The 17024-nt window shown below is 39.1% G+C and overlaps 1 protein-coding gene across 3 annotated transcripts in view; it reads left to right on the forward strand.

The window, feature by feature from the left end:
• The window catches only part of LOC149241800 (uncharacterized), a 253403-nt gene that overhangs the window by 168056 nt on the left and 68323 nt on the right, over positions 1-17024 (forward strand). For all 3 annotated transcript variants that reach the window (XM_089367593.1, XM_089367592.1, XM_089367591.1), the window contains exons 5-6: positions 12138-12224; positions 12445-12575. In XM_089367593.1, coding sequence (XP_089223719.1) covers positions 12138-12224; positions 12445-12575 — 218 coding nt within the window. The remainder of the gene's footprint in view (positions 1-12137; positions 12225-12444; positions 12576-17024) is intronic.

Below are 17024 nucleotides of genomic sequence, written 5' to 3' on the forward strand. Positions count from 1 at the left end.
TGGATCTGGAAAACTTCCTCTAGCCTCACTGTCTCTGCCCCTCACTGACTCTGCTTCCTCACTGAAGTTCAAACTCTCCGACAATTGATTGCTGCTACTCTAGAAAATCAAATTCTCCAAGTGTCTCTGGTGTGTTCTCCAAGTGCCCATTGACTTCTTCTTATAATTTTCTGTTGGAGCACTAACGACTAAGATTAAAAATTAATCAAGGGATAGGATCATCTTGAAGTTGATCTGTGTGAGTTTCTAGACTATTCTCACCTTGACTTAATTAATTTTGATTAATTAACCAACTTTCCTAAGTTTAGACTCAAGAAACATTAAAAAATAGGTTAATAATCTAATTAAGTCATCTCTAGGTGGAATTCCCAGAAATGATTTATGGGTTTTGGAGATCTCATGCATTCTAGCCTCTCACCGAATTTTGTGGCTAGAACACATTTGATGCTACAAAAACTAACATGTTGGAGCCTGATGGGATAAGCTTGATGGAGGTTAGTAAACCAGAGGAACATGGAGTTTTCGGTCAAATGAGAGAGGATTTGTTGGTGATGGTGGTGCATCCATCCTTGGGCCTACTCACTGATGAGGTGCAAATAGGTGCAGTGGCAGCCAACAGAGCTGCAGTATTTCCAAGCAACAATCCTCTCCAGGAGTCCATGGATAGGGCATGCAACACAATTTTCCCACTTGTACCCATTATAAGGAGAGAGGCAGGATTTTCTAGATGGATATTGTTGATTGACCAAGAAGAGTTACATGAGTTGGGCATGATGCAACATAGGGAACTTGTTCAATATATAGGCGCCTATGCATTCAATCCTTCTCACAGGATGGATTGGTCGGAGATCATGAGTTAGTATCCTATTGATGGAGTGTCATTCTTAGTCAGGAGCGTGGTACAGCAGGGGCCCTTAGAGATAGGGGAAACTACATGCCCCAGTTGGCAGCAGAGTATAGGTTGGTCTTCCATCAACATTCCATCAGAGCATCAACCTAGTGGGGTTAACCTTGGTCTATGCCAAGGGTTCGACTGTAGAGAGGTGATGAGTTGGTATTCTATTGGTGGAGTAGCATCTATAGCCATGGACAGAGCACATCCAAAGCCATGGGACTTGGGTAATGAATGGCCATGGTGGCATTGGGATCCAGGTGGATCTACTAGTAGTAGGTTGAGTCAGAGATGGGCTTGGGATCTAGGTATTGAGGGATCCAGTGATGTTTGGATTGCTTGGAGGCATGATGTGGACTAGTGGTTCATATGGGATCCTGGTATCAATTTACAAATGCCTCTACAGTGAACAGGTGTAGATTACTTGAGGGAAAGCAATCTTGGGGTGGGAGGATTTGTCATGTCCCTACTTTTATTTTCCTCTATAGTGCAGCTAGGATGGGTCTCCAGGGTATGTGATGGCTAGGCCATAGGAGCAAGATTACATCATTAGGGGTTCCGGGGCAGTTTTTAGGAGATTTTACGGGATCTGATCACATTCGCTTGGCATATTCTATCATCCACACAACTTGCCTTTTGTTTTGTTCCGTTCTGACAAGTTTCGGAAAACGGGGTTATTATTGAGCTTGACTTAATTAATTTTGCTTGGGGTGGCATTATGGGAGAAATATTTGAAGGAATGCCTCAATATAATAGCTCGTTGGAACTGGAACAAGAAGATCTACAAGATGGGATGCTGAGAAGTGACTTCCAGTGGTCGGAGAGAGTATACCATTTTCCCTAATTAAAAATGACTTTAATTAGTCATTTAATTAGAAAAAGGGCAAATAATTAATTGGAGCAAAGAAGGGCAAAAGTGACTTAAGTGAAATAAAACAAATTAAAAAGTCACTTAAGATAAAGACAATGGAGAAGCTTCTAGAATAATAATAAAATAATAAAATAAGATGCTTCTAGAGGCCTGGATATCTATCCATCAGATCTATAAAAGAGGGGGAGGAGATCATTTGGAGATATCTTGGTTTTGAGCATTTGTCATTGGTGTGGATTGGAGAATTCAATTCTCTACCATATTAGCTATAGGACGGAAACCCTTGGGTGATTTTAGTGAGAATAAGCGAGAACCTAGCTCTCCCCCTTGGTGAATCCACTCAAGATTCACAGGTTGTAGCTTATTGATTCTCAGTTTGTTTTGGAGGCCAGTTGCAGCATTCTTGTAGATCTCTTTGGGGCCATCATGTCAGCCATATTCTTGCTCTTTGTAACAACTTATTTACATATTAATAAAATAAGGCTAAGATCTTCTGCATGTTTATATTGTGTATGATTCAGTTGCAGATTCTATTTCCAGTTTTTGCCGAAAATTTTTGGTTTAATTTGAGCAAATTGTTTATGGTGTTAACGGCTTAAATTTCTGAAGCTATTTTCTGCAAATTTTATATTTGGGATATTACACTTTTCTTGTTCTTCTTTTTACGTTGAACAACAACATTTATGACTACATGGTTTTCCTTGAGATTTGTGTCATTATTCTAGCAACAAGGATCTTCAACCCCTTCGGATGAATGTAAGCCGCTTTCTTCATAAATCCAATGTAGTTTATCCTTCATCTCTTTTGTTGTTTGACAAAGTCTCACTTCAGCTGAATAATGATCTGATAAGCCCTTCATAATGATCTTCTTGGCTTCTTCATCATATTTATCTTGCATACCATACTGTACTGAAAGCAAAATATTCTCACCAAGAAACATTGACCATCCTTCCATTCTCACCTTCCACAATGCATAATCAGCTCCATGAAGAAATGAAATTTCATCTACTGCAAGCCTTTCTTGGTTACACATATCTACTTTCCAGTGCTGAAGCTGTACCAAAAGGAACCGGGTTTTGATACCAATTGTTGGTAATCAGGTCACTACTGGAAAGGGGTGGTGAATCAATAGTGAGGCTTATTAAACTATTATCAAACTTTTATCTTCAGAAAACATTCATCATTATATGTAACAACATTCAATCCACATTGCACACTATAATAGACCATAACTCTGATTGCTCAAACCATTAATCACACAACCAAATGTAAAACACATTGCAGTTCATTACAATGCCCTCACAACATTCGCACCAACACAGGTAGCCACATGAATTGAATACATTATAGGAGTATGCAATCAGCCCCTCAACAATAGAGCATCTAACCCAAGTAAGTCCACGACATAGCCACTTAAAACTGATTTTCCCCACAACCGATTTGGACCAAATCGATTCAATCAACTATTTGCATTGATTACATTCCATTAACAATGGCTAGACCAAAACAATTGATGTGAACACAACTGGTTCAACAGATATTAATTACATTCCAATTCGGCCAATGTTCTAGTCGACCAAATCAAACACAACCTTTTGACCATCCATAACGTCCTTGGAGACCAAATCAAATGCTCAACCGTGATTGAATCAAATCACATCAATACCATGGGCAAAATCCATGGGATTAGCCCGAGGTATTTTTTCTTTTACTGCGTGGTACATACACGTTCTTCTTGAATGCATTCTGTGTATGTATGTGACTTGTCCACACAAGAGTCACGTGTATTTCATTAAACTGACTTCAAAATGTTGCAACACCCAGATCAGCTACTATACCTCCAATGCTTCATAACCTGCACAAAATATTATCAACAAACATAGACATGAATCATATTACATCAATGACATAGATGCCATGCTCACATCATTGTTGACATCAATGCCAACACACCATAATGCTAACATAACCAAGGCAATAATCTTCTTTATCTCCCTTGTTGGAGGTTGAATATCTTTTCTATCCTATAGTTGACCTGAAGACTGGAGACACTTCGCTAGAATTCACTTCTAGTTGGATCCAGAAAGTTGTGGATTGTTTTAGACATAGGCGTCGGTGGTACAATCTCTGGACTCCAAGCTCATCTCACTGTCCAAATTACAAGATCGACTTAAGAATGATTGTGATTGACACCTGACACTAAAAGGTGAAGTTGTGGCTAAGGTAAATATTCCTCAACAACCACTCTTCTTATTTAAAAATACCAAAACTTTTTTATTTTCTATTTTAATTAAATATTTGCTATCTTGCATTGTTTAGATTTATCTTAGGTTTGGCTAGTAACCCTTGGGGTTTTTATGCGCAAAATTAAATCTAGTCCAAGGGATCATGTACCTATGTTTTTGAGCTTCCAAAAACCTATACTTCAGTAGTATATTGAGCTGGTTTTTGTAGATCTACAGTAAGCTACAACCATGCACATCCAGATTTTGCATAAAATCAAGGTACAAGGGCTTCTCCAAGTATTTCTCCATTTCAAAACCCTTGTAATAGTTCTCAGATCTATTTTTCTAGTTAATATCATTATTTTGGGGCTAAATTAAGCATATTCCAGCATATTAAAGTCATATTTATAAGCTGGAAATTATTTTTTGGGTTTTTACCCTCAGGGATTTGATCCCAAAACCTTTATAATAGAGTTTCCAGCTTGCTGAAAACTCAATTTTGTTGCATATCTGAAGCTAAGAAAGGGCCTGAAGTCATTTAATCTTGTTGTCCTAGCTTTCCCACTCCTAGATTATCAATCTAGACTCTAGGGTGTCTTGGCACTATTGGGTGGCCCTATGAAGGGGAATTCGCTACTTTTTCCTACATTTTTCTGTGGATTTTCAGATCTGCAGTTACTGGACAACAGACTAATTTACACAGAAGGCCTTCTTACCAAAGGTTCAATTCAAGAAATATTTATGGATTTGGTAAATATACTAAGATTTCACTTATCTGGGCTATTTACAGGTTGTTTATCTTCAATTTTGAGTGAATCGTATTGATGGTCTGCGTTGCTGCCAACTCTGCTCTGCACTGTTCAGTCTCTGGCACTCCTAGCCATTGCAGCTGTCTCCTTGACACTCCTCGGCACCATTCGATACTAGTCCATCCTGCTACTACTGATTTAGGCTCCTGTAGCAAGGTATTGATCCGAGTAGTGGACTCCTCAAGGAACCTACCCCTTTGTAGCTCTTTCGAACTATAGCTCCAAATCAGCGCACCTCCCTCCTGGAGGTATCTCGGCTGTCATGGCGAACTCCTCCTCTTCGATCTTCGTGGGCGCAACCTTCGGATCGTGCTTCTCATCCTTGTCCTTCTTCTTGAGAGGACACTGAGTAGCGTAGTGACCTATCTCACCACACCTGAAACACTTGATCTTCGAGATGTCCTTCTTACATCTCCGCTGCTCTTGTTGTCCATTCAATGCAAGGGCTGCATTATCCTCCTCCTCATTGGGCTTCGACCCACTACTATTGCTTCCATCAAGTTTAACCTTGACTATGTCTATCCTCAGCTCCTCTTGTTTTAGAGCTGCCCACATCTCATCCCAATTCGGCAATGCTACTTTGCCCAGTATACTCTGGACAACTACTTGCTACTCATCTGAGACAGAATTGAGGGCCAGTGTAACCAACTCTGAATCTTGAGGTGTATGCCCCGCAACAAACAATTCATCACGGGTCTCCTTCCGCTGCTCGGAAGATCCTTGATATAGCATTGCCAAGGCATCCCACATCTCCTTAGCAGTTCCTCTGCTAGCGACATGACACACTACGCGATCCTTTACTCCATCAAGGATCATCCTCTTGGCCTTCACCATTTCTGATCGGTACTTCTTCAATGGATCTGCATCTGCAGGCACAACCACCACGCTGTCGACATATGTCTTGAGGGCATGCTCATCTAGAAGGAATGACATTCTAGCCTTCTAGATGACATAGTTGGATGCTCCGTCCAACCTATCTTGATCCCTCAAGCCACTGGTTGCCATTTTTGCCACAAATGTCGAAAATCTCCTCTCTCCTTTGTGCTGCTGTTGGGCTAGCCTACGCACTCCCTGCTGGAGTTAGTAAAACTGCTGCCCCTTGCTGCTGCTTAGCTTTAGAGAATTCAAATTCCTTGGCTAGGAATTCTCTGAGGAAGAAATTCCCTCAGTCGTGCTTCTCTTCTTTCTTCTGACGATTATTTGCCCAACAAACTGCCTGCAAAAAAATCTGCGTCCCACCAGCTTCTCCTCATGCTGAGGCTTCAATGATGCTCCCTTTGCCCCGACAAACTTTCGAACTGGGAGTCCTTCCTCTCTGTCGAATCACTCAGAGAGAATCTACCTCAAAAATCACTGCTTCGGCTAGAGCTGCGCAAATCCTGTGGGGTTTCGAACTGCTGCCTCCTGGAGCTTTTCGATCTCCCTCTTCTGCTCAATGCTGGTTTCTCTGGTTCTTCTCTTCTTGTTCCACCTGCAGCTTTGATACCATGTGAAAATTGCACAACCATAATTCCTACTGTAGCGATTGATGATATTACTCATATTTGTTAAATTCCTTTAAACAAATTACTTGCAGTTTCCTACGACAAATATTGTAATACATACTCTACAACCTTCACTTAATTAAATATTATGCAGAAACAAGAGAGTGAGCAAGAAAGAAAATATGACATAATAGACACCGTTATTTTTGGACAAAAGTCCCAGGAAAAACCCAATGCGGGAAAATCGGTGCAGCAGTTCTGAGGGTTTATTATTATTAAGCAGTAGCAAATTCTGAATACATCTCTGAATACCTCTCGGGTTATTCAGTTACAGAGAGAGAAATACTGGCAGAAAGCTTAGTGAGATTACCTCACACAATCATTGAGAAAATCTCGGCTGATCCGGATACTGGATGAAGTACCTTTGGCAGGCCCTACATTGCCTTTGCGCAGTCCTCACGCAGTCCCTGCGTCAACCTCTCTAGGCACTACATCACCCAGTCTGCTGATCGATTTGCTGCCCGGAGTCTCTACTCTCAGCCTCCCGGTCTCACACCCCGGCTCCCGACTTCTGAAACTAACTCTGCCCGACAAAATCTCGGACTCTCTCTCACCCTCTACACTGCCTCTACGTGGCCCTTCGTGGCCTTGCGTCTGGGCTGCTGGATCACTCTCTGCCTCTCTCTACTGATGATTCTCCAGCTGAGAAAATCTCTGTCTTCGGATGCTGTCCCTGTCCCTAACTGCAAGAAATCTCCTTGATCAAAACTTCCTCCTCAGAACTTCTCGCTTCAGAAATTCGATCTCTTGATCTCTCGGTGTGTCTTTTCCAAATGACCCTCAAGCTTCCTTAAATAATCTTCTTGTTGACATTCAACGGCCCAGGTTAAAAACTAATCAATGGCTAAGATCATTTTAGCTTGACCCTCATCTTCTTCTAGAAGTTACACCCACAATTAGATTAATACTCATTAATATTTTTAATTTCCTAAGTTCAGACTTAGGGTCCCATTAAAAAATATTAATTATTTTAATAAAATTGTTTCTGGGTGGAATTTCCCAAAACGCTTTCTGGGTTCTTTGGAATACATGTGCCCAAGCCTCCTTACAAAATTTGAGGCCTAGAGCACATCCGATGCTACCCCAAATCAACAATGGTTTGATCCTAAAGATGTTCCAATGCTTCTTCAGCGTTAGGAGACATCATCCTGACATAGTCACAACACACATGCAGTCCATCTTGTCATCCTGTATGAGAGGCTGTGATGCCATTTCTCGGGAGTTGCAATCTTGATTGTTGTCTGTTTAGAGGAGAGAGCAGTTGGTCTCACCTACTGCTTATGAGCTAGCTGAAAGGTTGGTTGAGCAGAATATTTGGGATGTTCAGGAGACAATTGATGAGGGAGGAGCTACTTAGGTTTGGTGGATCATGCAGTAGGAATGAGTTGAGGAGGAAGGGACTTTGCTTCTTTTGTAGGGGACCTTGGGGAATTGATCACTCATGCTTGAGTGACACTGAGGAGATGAAAGAGGTAGAGCAGGTGGAGATTCCTTTTGACCTTCAGGGCGAGGATTCTTCTTTGGATGAGTCCATGGGTTCATACGAGGACGCCTCCGAGGAGCATGAGTCATGTAGAGTTGTTGACAACAAGCCAAATTCATATGATGAGCAGTCAGTGGACCCTATGGGAGACATTCAGGATGATGAGTCACCAATGGTGATTCAGCATGAGCAACATATGGTGGAGCATGAGTCAGCTGAGGAGGATGATGTGCGCAATATGCATGATGAGCCTTCTGGGGAGAGCCAGTTGGAGGTTCATATTGAGCCCGTGATGGTGGAGGATGAGCAACCACCCTTGGGGTCAGCCATTGATGAGGAGCAGACAGATGTACAGATAGCTAGTAGGGTGGCAATATTTGCAAACACATGTCTTTAGGAGATGCTGGAGTATGACAAGACAATTTTGCAGGAGATTGGTGGACTGGAGGAGTGTAGAGATTCCTATCAGATGAGGGAGGTGGCAGTGCATCCATCTTTGGGTCTATCCATTGATGAGGTGCAAACAAATGTAGTGGCAACCGACAAAGTTGTAGCATTTCCAGGAACAACCCTCTCTAGGAGTACATAGACAGGGCGTGCAACACAGTTTGACGACTCATACCCATTGTAGGGAGAGAGGTAGGGTTCTCTCAGAAGATGCTGTTGATTGACTAGGTAGAGCAACACGAGTTGAGCGTGGACTAGTATCAACATAGTAAACTTGTTCTTTACACCAGAGTGCATGCCTTAGATTGGCGGGAGATCATGAGTTGGTATCCTTTTGATGGAGTATCAACCTTAGTTCAGGGCACAGTACAATAGGGACACTTAGATGAGGGCGTTACTATATGTTTTAGTGGGCAATGGGATGTGGATTGACAGTTCATCAATATTTCAGTAGCACTAGCCTAGCATTAGCAAAGTGGGATTGACCTCGGCCTATGCTCGAGGTTGGATTGGAGAGAGGTGATGAATTGATATTCGCTTGATGGAGTAGCAGCTATAGCCAGAGATAGAGCATAGTCTAAGCCAAGGGACTTGGGCAATGATTGGCCATGGTGGCATTGGGATCCAGGTGGATCTACTAGTAGCAGGTTGAAGATGGGCTTGGGATCCAGGTATTGGGGCATCCAGTCATGTTTGGAATCCTTGGAGGCATGATGTGGACCAGTGGTTCATATGGGATCCTGGTATCAGTTTGCAGATGCCTCTATAGCGGATAGGTGTGGATTGCTTGAGGGTAAGCAATCTTGGGGAGGGAGGATTTGTAATGTTCCCATTTTTATTTTTCTCCATAGTATAGCCAGGGTGGTTTTCCAGAGCAGGGGATGACCAGGTCAGTGGAGCAGGTTTATGTCATCATGGGTGCTGATGGAGTTTTGAGGAGTTTTTATGGGGTTCGATGGCATTCGCTTGGCATATTCATCATCATGAGCAGTTCCACACATCTTGTTTTGGTTCCATGACTTTCTGATAATTCCCGTAAAACGAGGTTATTATTGTGCATAACTTAATTAATTGTGCTCAAGGTGGCATTCCGAGAGGAATATTTGACAGAACACCTTAGTGTAATAGCGCATTCGAACCGGAATGAGAAGATCTACAGGATGGGATGCTAAGGACTGATTTCTAGTGGCCGGAGAGAGTATGGTGGGCGATTTGCCATTTTCCTTGATTAAAAATGACTTTAATTAGTCATTTAATTAAGGAAAAATAACTAATTGGAGGAAATGGGCCAAAAGTCACTTAAGTGAAATAAAATAAAATTAAAAGGTCACTTAAGATAAAGTCAATGTAGGAGCTTCTAAAATAATAATAAAATAAGATGATTCTAGAGGCTTGGAGATCTATCCATCAGATCTATAAAAGAGGAGGAGGAGGTCATTTGGAGACATCTTGGATTTATGTATTGTCTTTGTGGTGAGGTTTTGATAACCCAGTTCTCTACTTCAATAATAGCCCCATGATGGAAACCCTCGGGGGATTCAGTGAGAGTGGGGAGCACCCATCTCTTTGCTTGGTGGATCCATTTAGGGTTCACAGGTTGTAGTTTATTGATTTTCAGTTTGTTTTGGAGGCCAATTGCGGCATTATTGTAGATCTATTCGGGGCCATCATCTCAGCCATATTCATGCTCTTGTACTAGCTTATTTACATATTAATAAAATAACGTTGAGATCTTCTGCATGTTTATATTGTCTATTATTCAGTTGCAGATTCTATTTCCCATTTTTGCCATAAATTTTGTGGTTTAATTTGTGCAAATTGTTTATGGTATTGATGGCTTAAATTTCTGAAGTATTTATGAGTTGGAATTTCAAGAAAACCCCAAATTGTACCATTTGGGACATTACATAACTCCTCTCTTCATCCAAGACTCCATACAAGGCACTACTCAATCTTTATTGGGTGAAGTTATTTCATATAGGGTATCCTCCCATAGCCATTCAAAAGGAAGTTGGGCTTAAAGAATGGAGACTCATGCCAAGGTGATAGTGGGGACTTGTCCTATGTGTGCCATTTTAGTAAGTTGCAATGATCTTGGCAGCCTTGCTAGTTTGGGTGGTAATACACCCCATAAAGAATATGAAACCAAGCGAAGGAGGGGGAGACTATGCCAAGAGCTCGATGACATGTTGACGTCAACAAAACGAAGATGTTGATGCCTTAATAAACTAGCCCAAAAGTGTTAGGGTGTTCCATCAAGGGAGCCATAGATCCTTAGATCCAATCATCTAGCGAAATTGAAGGCTAGAACATCACATGACCATGTGCAATGCTTTTGTTATAATAAACAAGTATACCAAGCAAAACACAATCAAAAACAGCCATGCCTACATCATCTAATCAACGATCAACCAAGGCATTAAAATCATCAAGTGAGCTCATAACCCCAAAGCTCCATCAACCTGTAAACCTGCCTTTGTGTTAAAAATCACAAGTGAAGCCTCATGCAAAATGAGGGGTAACACCCATCCACTTTTGGATTATACTTTGTTGTATTTTTTTTTATTGTTGTGCCATTACGAGTGTTATAGTAGAATAGCCATGTTTCTGTTGACCTCTTGATTTTCGGCCATTCCTGACATGTGTAACCCTCCCTTGAGATTTTGGTATAGATGTATATCTTTTCATCTAAGTCGCATAATTAGATTTTTTTTTTTTGGAAGTCTTGTTGAGAAAACATAGGGATGATTTCCAAAATGCACAGATGGTTTCTGAAAACACCTGAATGGCAATGTATCTAAGTGGATGATTGTAACCAGATGATTGAGTGTTCCAGTGGAAACAATTTTGAAGCATATTAGATTCATGCAAAGAAAGAAAGAAGAAACTATACTAGTTTTTAACTTCTTGTCAATGATGAGGAGTTGTCAATGCAATAAGACTGGTAATATGTTAATTCCCAAGTAACTTTTCCATGCAAATGTTAGCTTCCAGACATATTGATCAATTCTCAGCAGGTGAACTTCTCTCAAGCTCAAACTTAACTCTATACATCTTCATCCAAGGGTCACAACAGGGTGGTTCATTTGGAAGTCTTGTTTTGCGAGAACTTGATGACTGATTTTGAATTCCTATGGCTGGGGATATATCTATATTAGAAGAAGGCTATAGTCACCAGCTGAAATCATTTTGAATTGCATTAGTTTCATGCAATAAAATTAAAGAGAACTTATATTAATGCTCACAAATTACCAACGGTGGATGACACCCAGATTGTTAAATAATCATGTGATATTACAACCAATCCTTTGTCGTTTTCCTCCATAGAATAAACGATAATGAAACGAAGGACTGTGTTGTAGGGAGCCCACAACAGTAGCTCCGATGCTTCTGTACAATGTAGATAAGATTAGAAGGTATACTTTCTGTCACTTGCAACATGGCAACTTCTTATCTCATTATTCAACAATATCCTCCTTGGTGTTATTTATATAAAGGTAAAAAGATCGTTTTATTATAGACCAAACCTAGCAACTGATAGAAGGGTAGACATGATTTACAGTCAGATGTTTCTGGAACTGATTAATGTACTCTGAACAGACTAAGACTTTCTGAACGTAAGTGTTAAAGACTCAAATTACTGTGTCAAGCTGTTTCTGCTAAATGCCTGTCTGTAACTTTTTTAATTCTGCAGGCAATGCTAGCAGCTAAACTGATCAGCACAGACAAGTCGATGACAACATTTTGATTTAGATGAATTTTATGAATTAAAGGGTTTTGCAATGTCTCTAAGACAACCTTAACATCTATTGCAATTAATATCTTTGACACAAAAAACATCAAGTATAATGAGCTTGATTTTTCAGGGGAACATTTGTGGCCTCGATCCTATGGGTTAAGTAAAGGACCAGACTTCAGTGATCTGCACAATCTACATCCAGCAGATGTAAACGGTATACAAAATAAATGTGTTTACATTTTATGATTATGCCGAAGGAAAGAAAAATGGACATGGATAGTAACAGAATACATACCTTAATTTTGTAATTTACGTCCAAGGAAACAAAAATGTGATTGTTTATTCTGCAGAAGTTATAGTGGTTCAAACTAAAGGTAACCTAACCAACTATTAGACGCTTTCTTTCAAACTAAACTTCTTTCTTTTGTTCTCAGTAAATTCATCAAGAGGCAATAAATATTATGGCATGTGTGTACCAAGTAGTATGGAATGTTTGAGGCCAGCAAATCCCAAGGCTGCACCTGATACAGCTGCTGGTAAGGAGAGCTGGACACCCCCTGCCAAGGTATTCTGCTCTGGCCCAATGTATTACTAATATGGATCTCGTGCATGAACATTTCTTATCTAGTTCATGTTCACAGACATATTTTGCCACTGAGAAATATAATTATTTGCTCATTCACATTCTTGTAAGTTGTTTATATTAATGGCATCCTAATTTTGGTGAGTTATCAATATTTGAGTGCCAAGTGGAAGCCACATCAGCTCCCATATCTCACAAGTGGTGCTAGCCACTTATGGTCTTTCAAATATGTTCTCGAGGGTCACAAAATATAGCCATAATTAATAGTTAGGGAATGCAAAAACCATAATCCTAACCCTAACAACTATCACGACATGTTAAATACTAAGCTGCAAGGGAAGAACGAGACTCCATTCCTGTTGTGATGATTTTATGTCCCATGGTTGAGTAGTAAACAAAGTGAAATATCAGAACAAAGCAAACAAGAAGAGCACTGTGTAGTAGCTTGTCATAGGCCACAATGTCTAGTTTCTCAATAGTGAATTAATATTTCTTCGTGTCTTGCATTGTAATTCTAAGAAATAAAAGAGTAAGGCGAAATCCTTATTTGTTGTTGGAGTTTACACCCTCACAATTTCTCTAGGGTACATCTGGTGTTCAATGGTGTGTTCTTTTGACTACTCTAATCTGTCCTTATTTTCTTAGTTGTTTTACACATTAAGACGGATATGCTTCTCAATATATATTTGATCATAAGTAATCACTGTGCAACAGGCATCACCTCATTATATTTGCAGTAGCATATTAATATTTGTTGTGATGAGCTGTCTTGTGAAATATCCACAATAGTTTGCAGATCGATATCTGTGTGTTCTAATTTTTGATACCCTTGGGTACCTCCCTGAAGTTGCTAGAATCCAAGGCCAGCTAATGGGCATTACCATTTGGGGAGGAGAAGAATGGTAAATAATCATTTTGCTAATGATCTTCTCTTCTCTATTGGGCTTTCCTAGGATTCTATTGGTGGGGCATTTGTATGTATGGATGTATTTTATACTATGGTTGCAGAAGTAGTGAGCAATCACAAAAAAAACTTTTGGTTGATTGGGGTAAAGATAAGTCAGATTGTTGCACCCAAAGGCGCTTTACAGCTCAGTATAAGGGAAATGTGTAAAATGTGTAGGTTTTAGATGTTAGATATAAGATGTTAATGTAATCTAACTATTTGAACACCTTTTAAAAGTCAGCTCTATACATTACATATGGCCAAGATAAATCTATGTTAAAACCAATCACACAAATCAATCATAAGCTTCGTCTGGATTAGCTTTCGCTGGATGAGAGTTTTCTTGATCTGTCACCAATCACATCAAAAAAGAGGATTGATTCTCTTTTCTGGTCATTGACGCACTAAGTTCCTATTGATCATGGACTTACAAAGATTTTGAATCTGATCCATATATAATTGATGTTTAAATATTTCCATGGATTGGAAATGACGTTGACCTTTCCATAGAAACAACTCCAGCAGTACCTGGATTTTGCTGTTTTTTCCGTGGCCCAGTGGGTTCGACTGCAAAGATTGGATTTAAGTACCCTGTCAGTCACCCAAGGAATGAGTTGGAGAAGTTCAAACATCCGAATTCACGTCGGGTATATAGGCATAAGTTGCACTGAAACGGATACGGATATGAGGTTTGAAATGGATACGACAAACTTTCAAAAAATATGGATACAATATGACAAGGAAATGGCATATATATATATATATATATGTATGTATGTATATATATGTTAAAATAAAAATTTCATATTATCATTCATCTTTTAGTCTTTAGAATCTAAATTCCATATTTAAAAATACATAATCATCATCATGAATTCAACATAAACAAACCATCATCATCAATTCAGTATAAACATTGTCATCATCATCATCATCAATGATATTTATAACATTCAGGTTGACTCCTTTGATTAAAATGTCAATACCCACTCACAATTTAAAGGAATATGAGATTGTTTTCAGAGTCACATCATACTTCATTAAATTATATATTTTTCTAATGAATTTGACAACACTAACACAGAGGCAACATAGTGAAATTGACTTTGTAAATAGTATGTTGCACAGTATCTTGGTCTCGACTCTAAAGGAGTCATGACATAGAAATATTGTTTAGTATCACCCAATATAAAGTAAAATTAATCATTGTAAATAACAACGACAACACATTATAAATTGGACTATATTCCAGTGCTACAATAGGGGATGCTCTGAAATTCATAGAAAGAAGTAAGCTGGATTTATTTATTCACAACCTAAGATCATATGAACAAGAATCAAGATGCCACAATTTAAGCAATTAAGTATTGTGAAGTATGATACTAGTAAATAAATGCTGAGAAATTTAACCTAATGCAAAGAAATTGCTTCCACCAGCTAACTTTGTGGGCAACAACTTTCCTTCTTGATTTCGTAGATACCTTATGAGTTTCCATTCCAAATTCTAGGTTTCCATAGTTTAGATCTGACATTGTTGAGAACTTGTTGACAAATACCTCTATCATGTCATAAATCCTTTTTCAAGATAAATGTTCACTTTCAGATGACCTGTAATCAATGGGTATAAGGTCTGCAAAGAATTCAGCTGCATTTATATCAGTGTAGCACGACTCTTATAAGACCCGCGAGTATCTGTGGGTCTTGACGAGTTTTATAGCGAGATAGGTCACTTGCATAGAACCTGCGGTTTTTACCCGTGCTCACCAAAACCCGCATAAAACTTGACTACCCACATTGAACCCGTGAAGACCCGCATATGACCCGTGGAGACCCTCAAAATTTGATTTATTTATTTATTTATTTTTATATTTTTTTGAGATCATGTGGAGGGAAAGGGAAAATGGCAGGGAAATTTTGCCGAGTCTTATACGGGTTGTTCTCGAGTCTTATACGGGTCGCCGAGTCAATAGCCAGACGAGTCTTATAAAAGTACGAGTCGTGCAACATTGATTTACATGCTCTAGACAAACGAACATGAAATATATTCTTGCAATAAAGTGCCTAGAAGGCTAGAACATTGGAAACCTGGAAACCTAGAAACTTGGAAATGTATCCATATTTTCTGGAAACGTATCCAAATTTTTTGGAAACGGATCAAATTTTCTTGAAACTCCTTGAAAACATTTCCAATCTCAGGCTACCCGTTTCCGAAAAAGCAAAACGTGGCGGAAACATTTCCATGCCGTTTCCAAGCCGTTTTGTTCGCGTTTCCGAATCCGAAATGCTGAACGACGTTTCTGGGAGTTGGGGGCAGCGTTTCCGGTAACATTACAGGCTGAACCTGAAACCGATGAATTTCCAACCACCCATGTTCCGGTGAATCACAATTAGGAAATGCACTAAGTATGTATTATATTTAGATTAGTTATTGCAGTCTCTTGCCTTCAGTCTATTAGGGTTTGATTCCCTACAATTGAAACCCTACATTATATAAAATATTTGAAACCCTACAGTATGAAAATTTGAAACTCTACACTATATGAAATGTAATATAACTGTAATAGATGCTTAAATGCCTAAAAAGTACTTAATCAATTTATAACGTTTAACAGTATTGTCAAGTTGTAAAAAAATAATCAATTGTTTATATAAACAATGAAGTTATATGATTCAGTCAATTAGTAATTAAGGTACATCATATTAGGTTTTAATTTATATTCAATAAACTCTGATATGAAATTCTTCAGGGCAAAGACAGTCGTTCTAGAAGTGGCACCATTACTGCGTGTTCCAAGATTTTGCACATTGGGCCTTTTATATGGAATTTTTGAAATGGAAATCCGTTTAGGCGAGCAAGAGGCCGATGGTAATGCAAACTCGATTTTATGTCTTACACAGCAGAGGGGAAGATTTTGCAGTCACAACTGAAAGATCCATTATAGAAGTTTGCAGAGATAAAGCGTGACACAATAAAGAGAACAATGGACACATTACTATCATTTGCAACTGTTGATAACATGGCCGACAGAGATGAAAACAAACAATAAAATCATTATGACAAGATGTAGAATCATTAAATCATTACTGAGTTTTGTGTTTTATTTTCTTATCATAGATGGGAAAAGGACAGAAATTTTAGTTGAGTCCCGCACAGGATACTGCACTTTTGGTTGAATGGAATTACAGTTTACCCCATTATGTAAAAATGTTTGAGTGATATTTTATTTTGTTTTTTCTATGTTTTTCAAATAATATGATACTATGTATCATTTAGAAAGTCTGCTTTTGGGAATGAGGTGAACTCTGTTGTTGGAAGAGACCTGAAACGTGAATGGAAAATCTTTATGCATTCATCTATGTTGACACATATCTGTTGTAACCTAGATTTTGATAAACGCATGAGAATGTTGCTTCAGAATTTAATCGGCTTATGCTTCAAATTTTGATAGAGATTAAGACTGTTTTACAGAAATGAAATAAAAAAT

This window comes from Pinus tabuliformis, chromosome 8 (assembly GCF_031772625.1).
Source record: "Pinus tabuliformis cultivar Carrire ecotype Pingquan chromosome 8, CPIR1, whole genome shotgun sequence".
NCBI lineage: Eukaryota > Viridiplantae > Streptophyta > Pinopsida > Pinales > Pinaceae > Pinus > Pinus tabuliformis.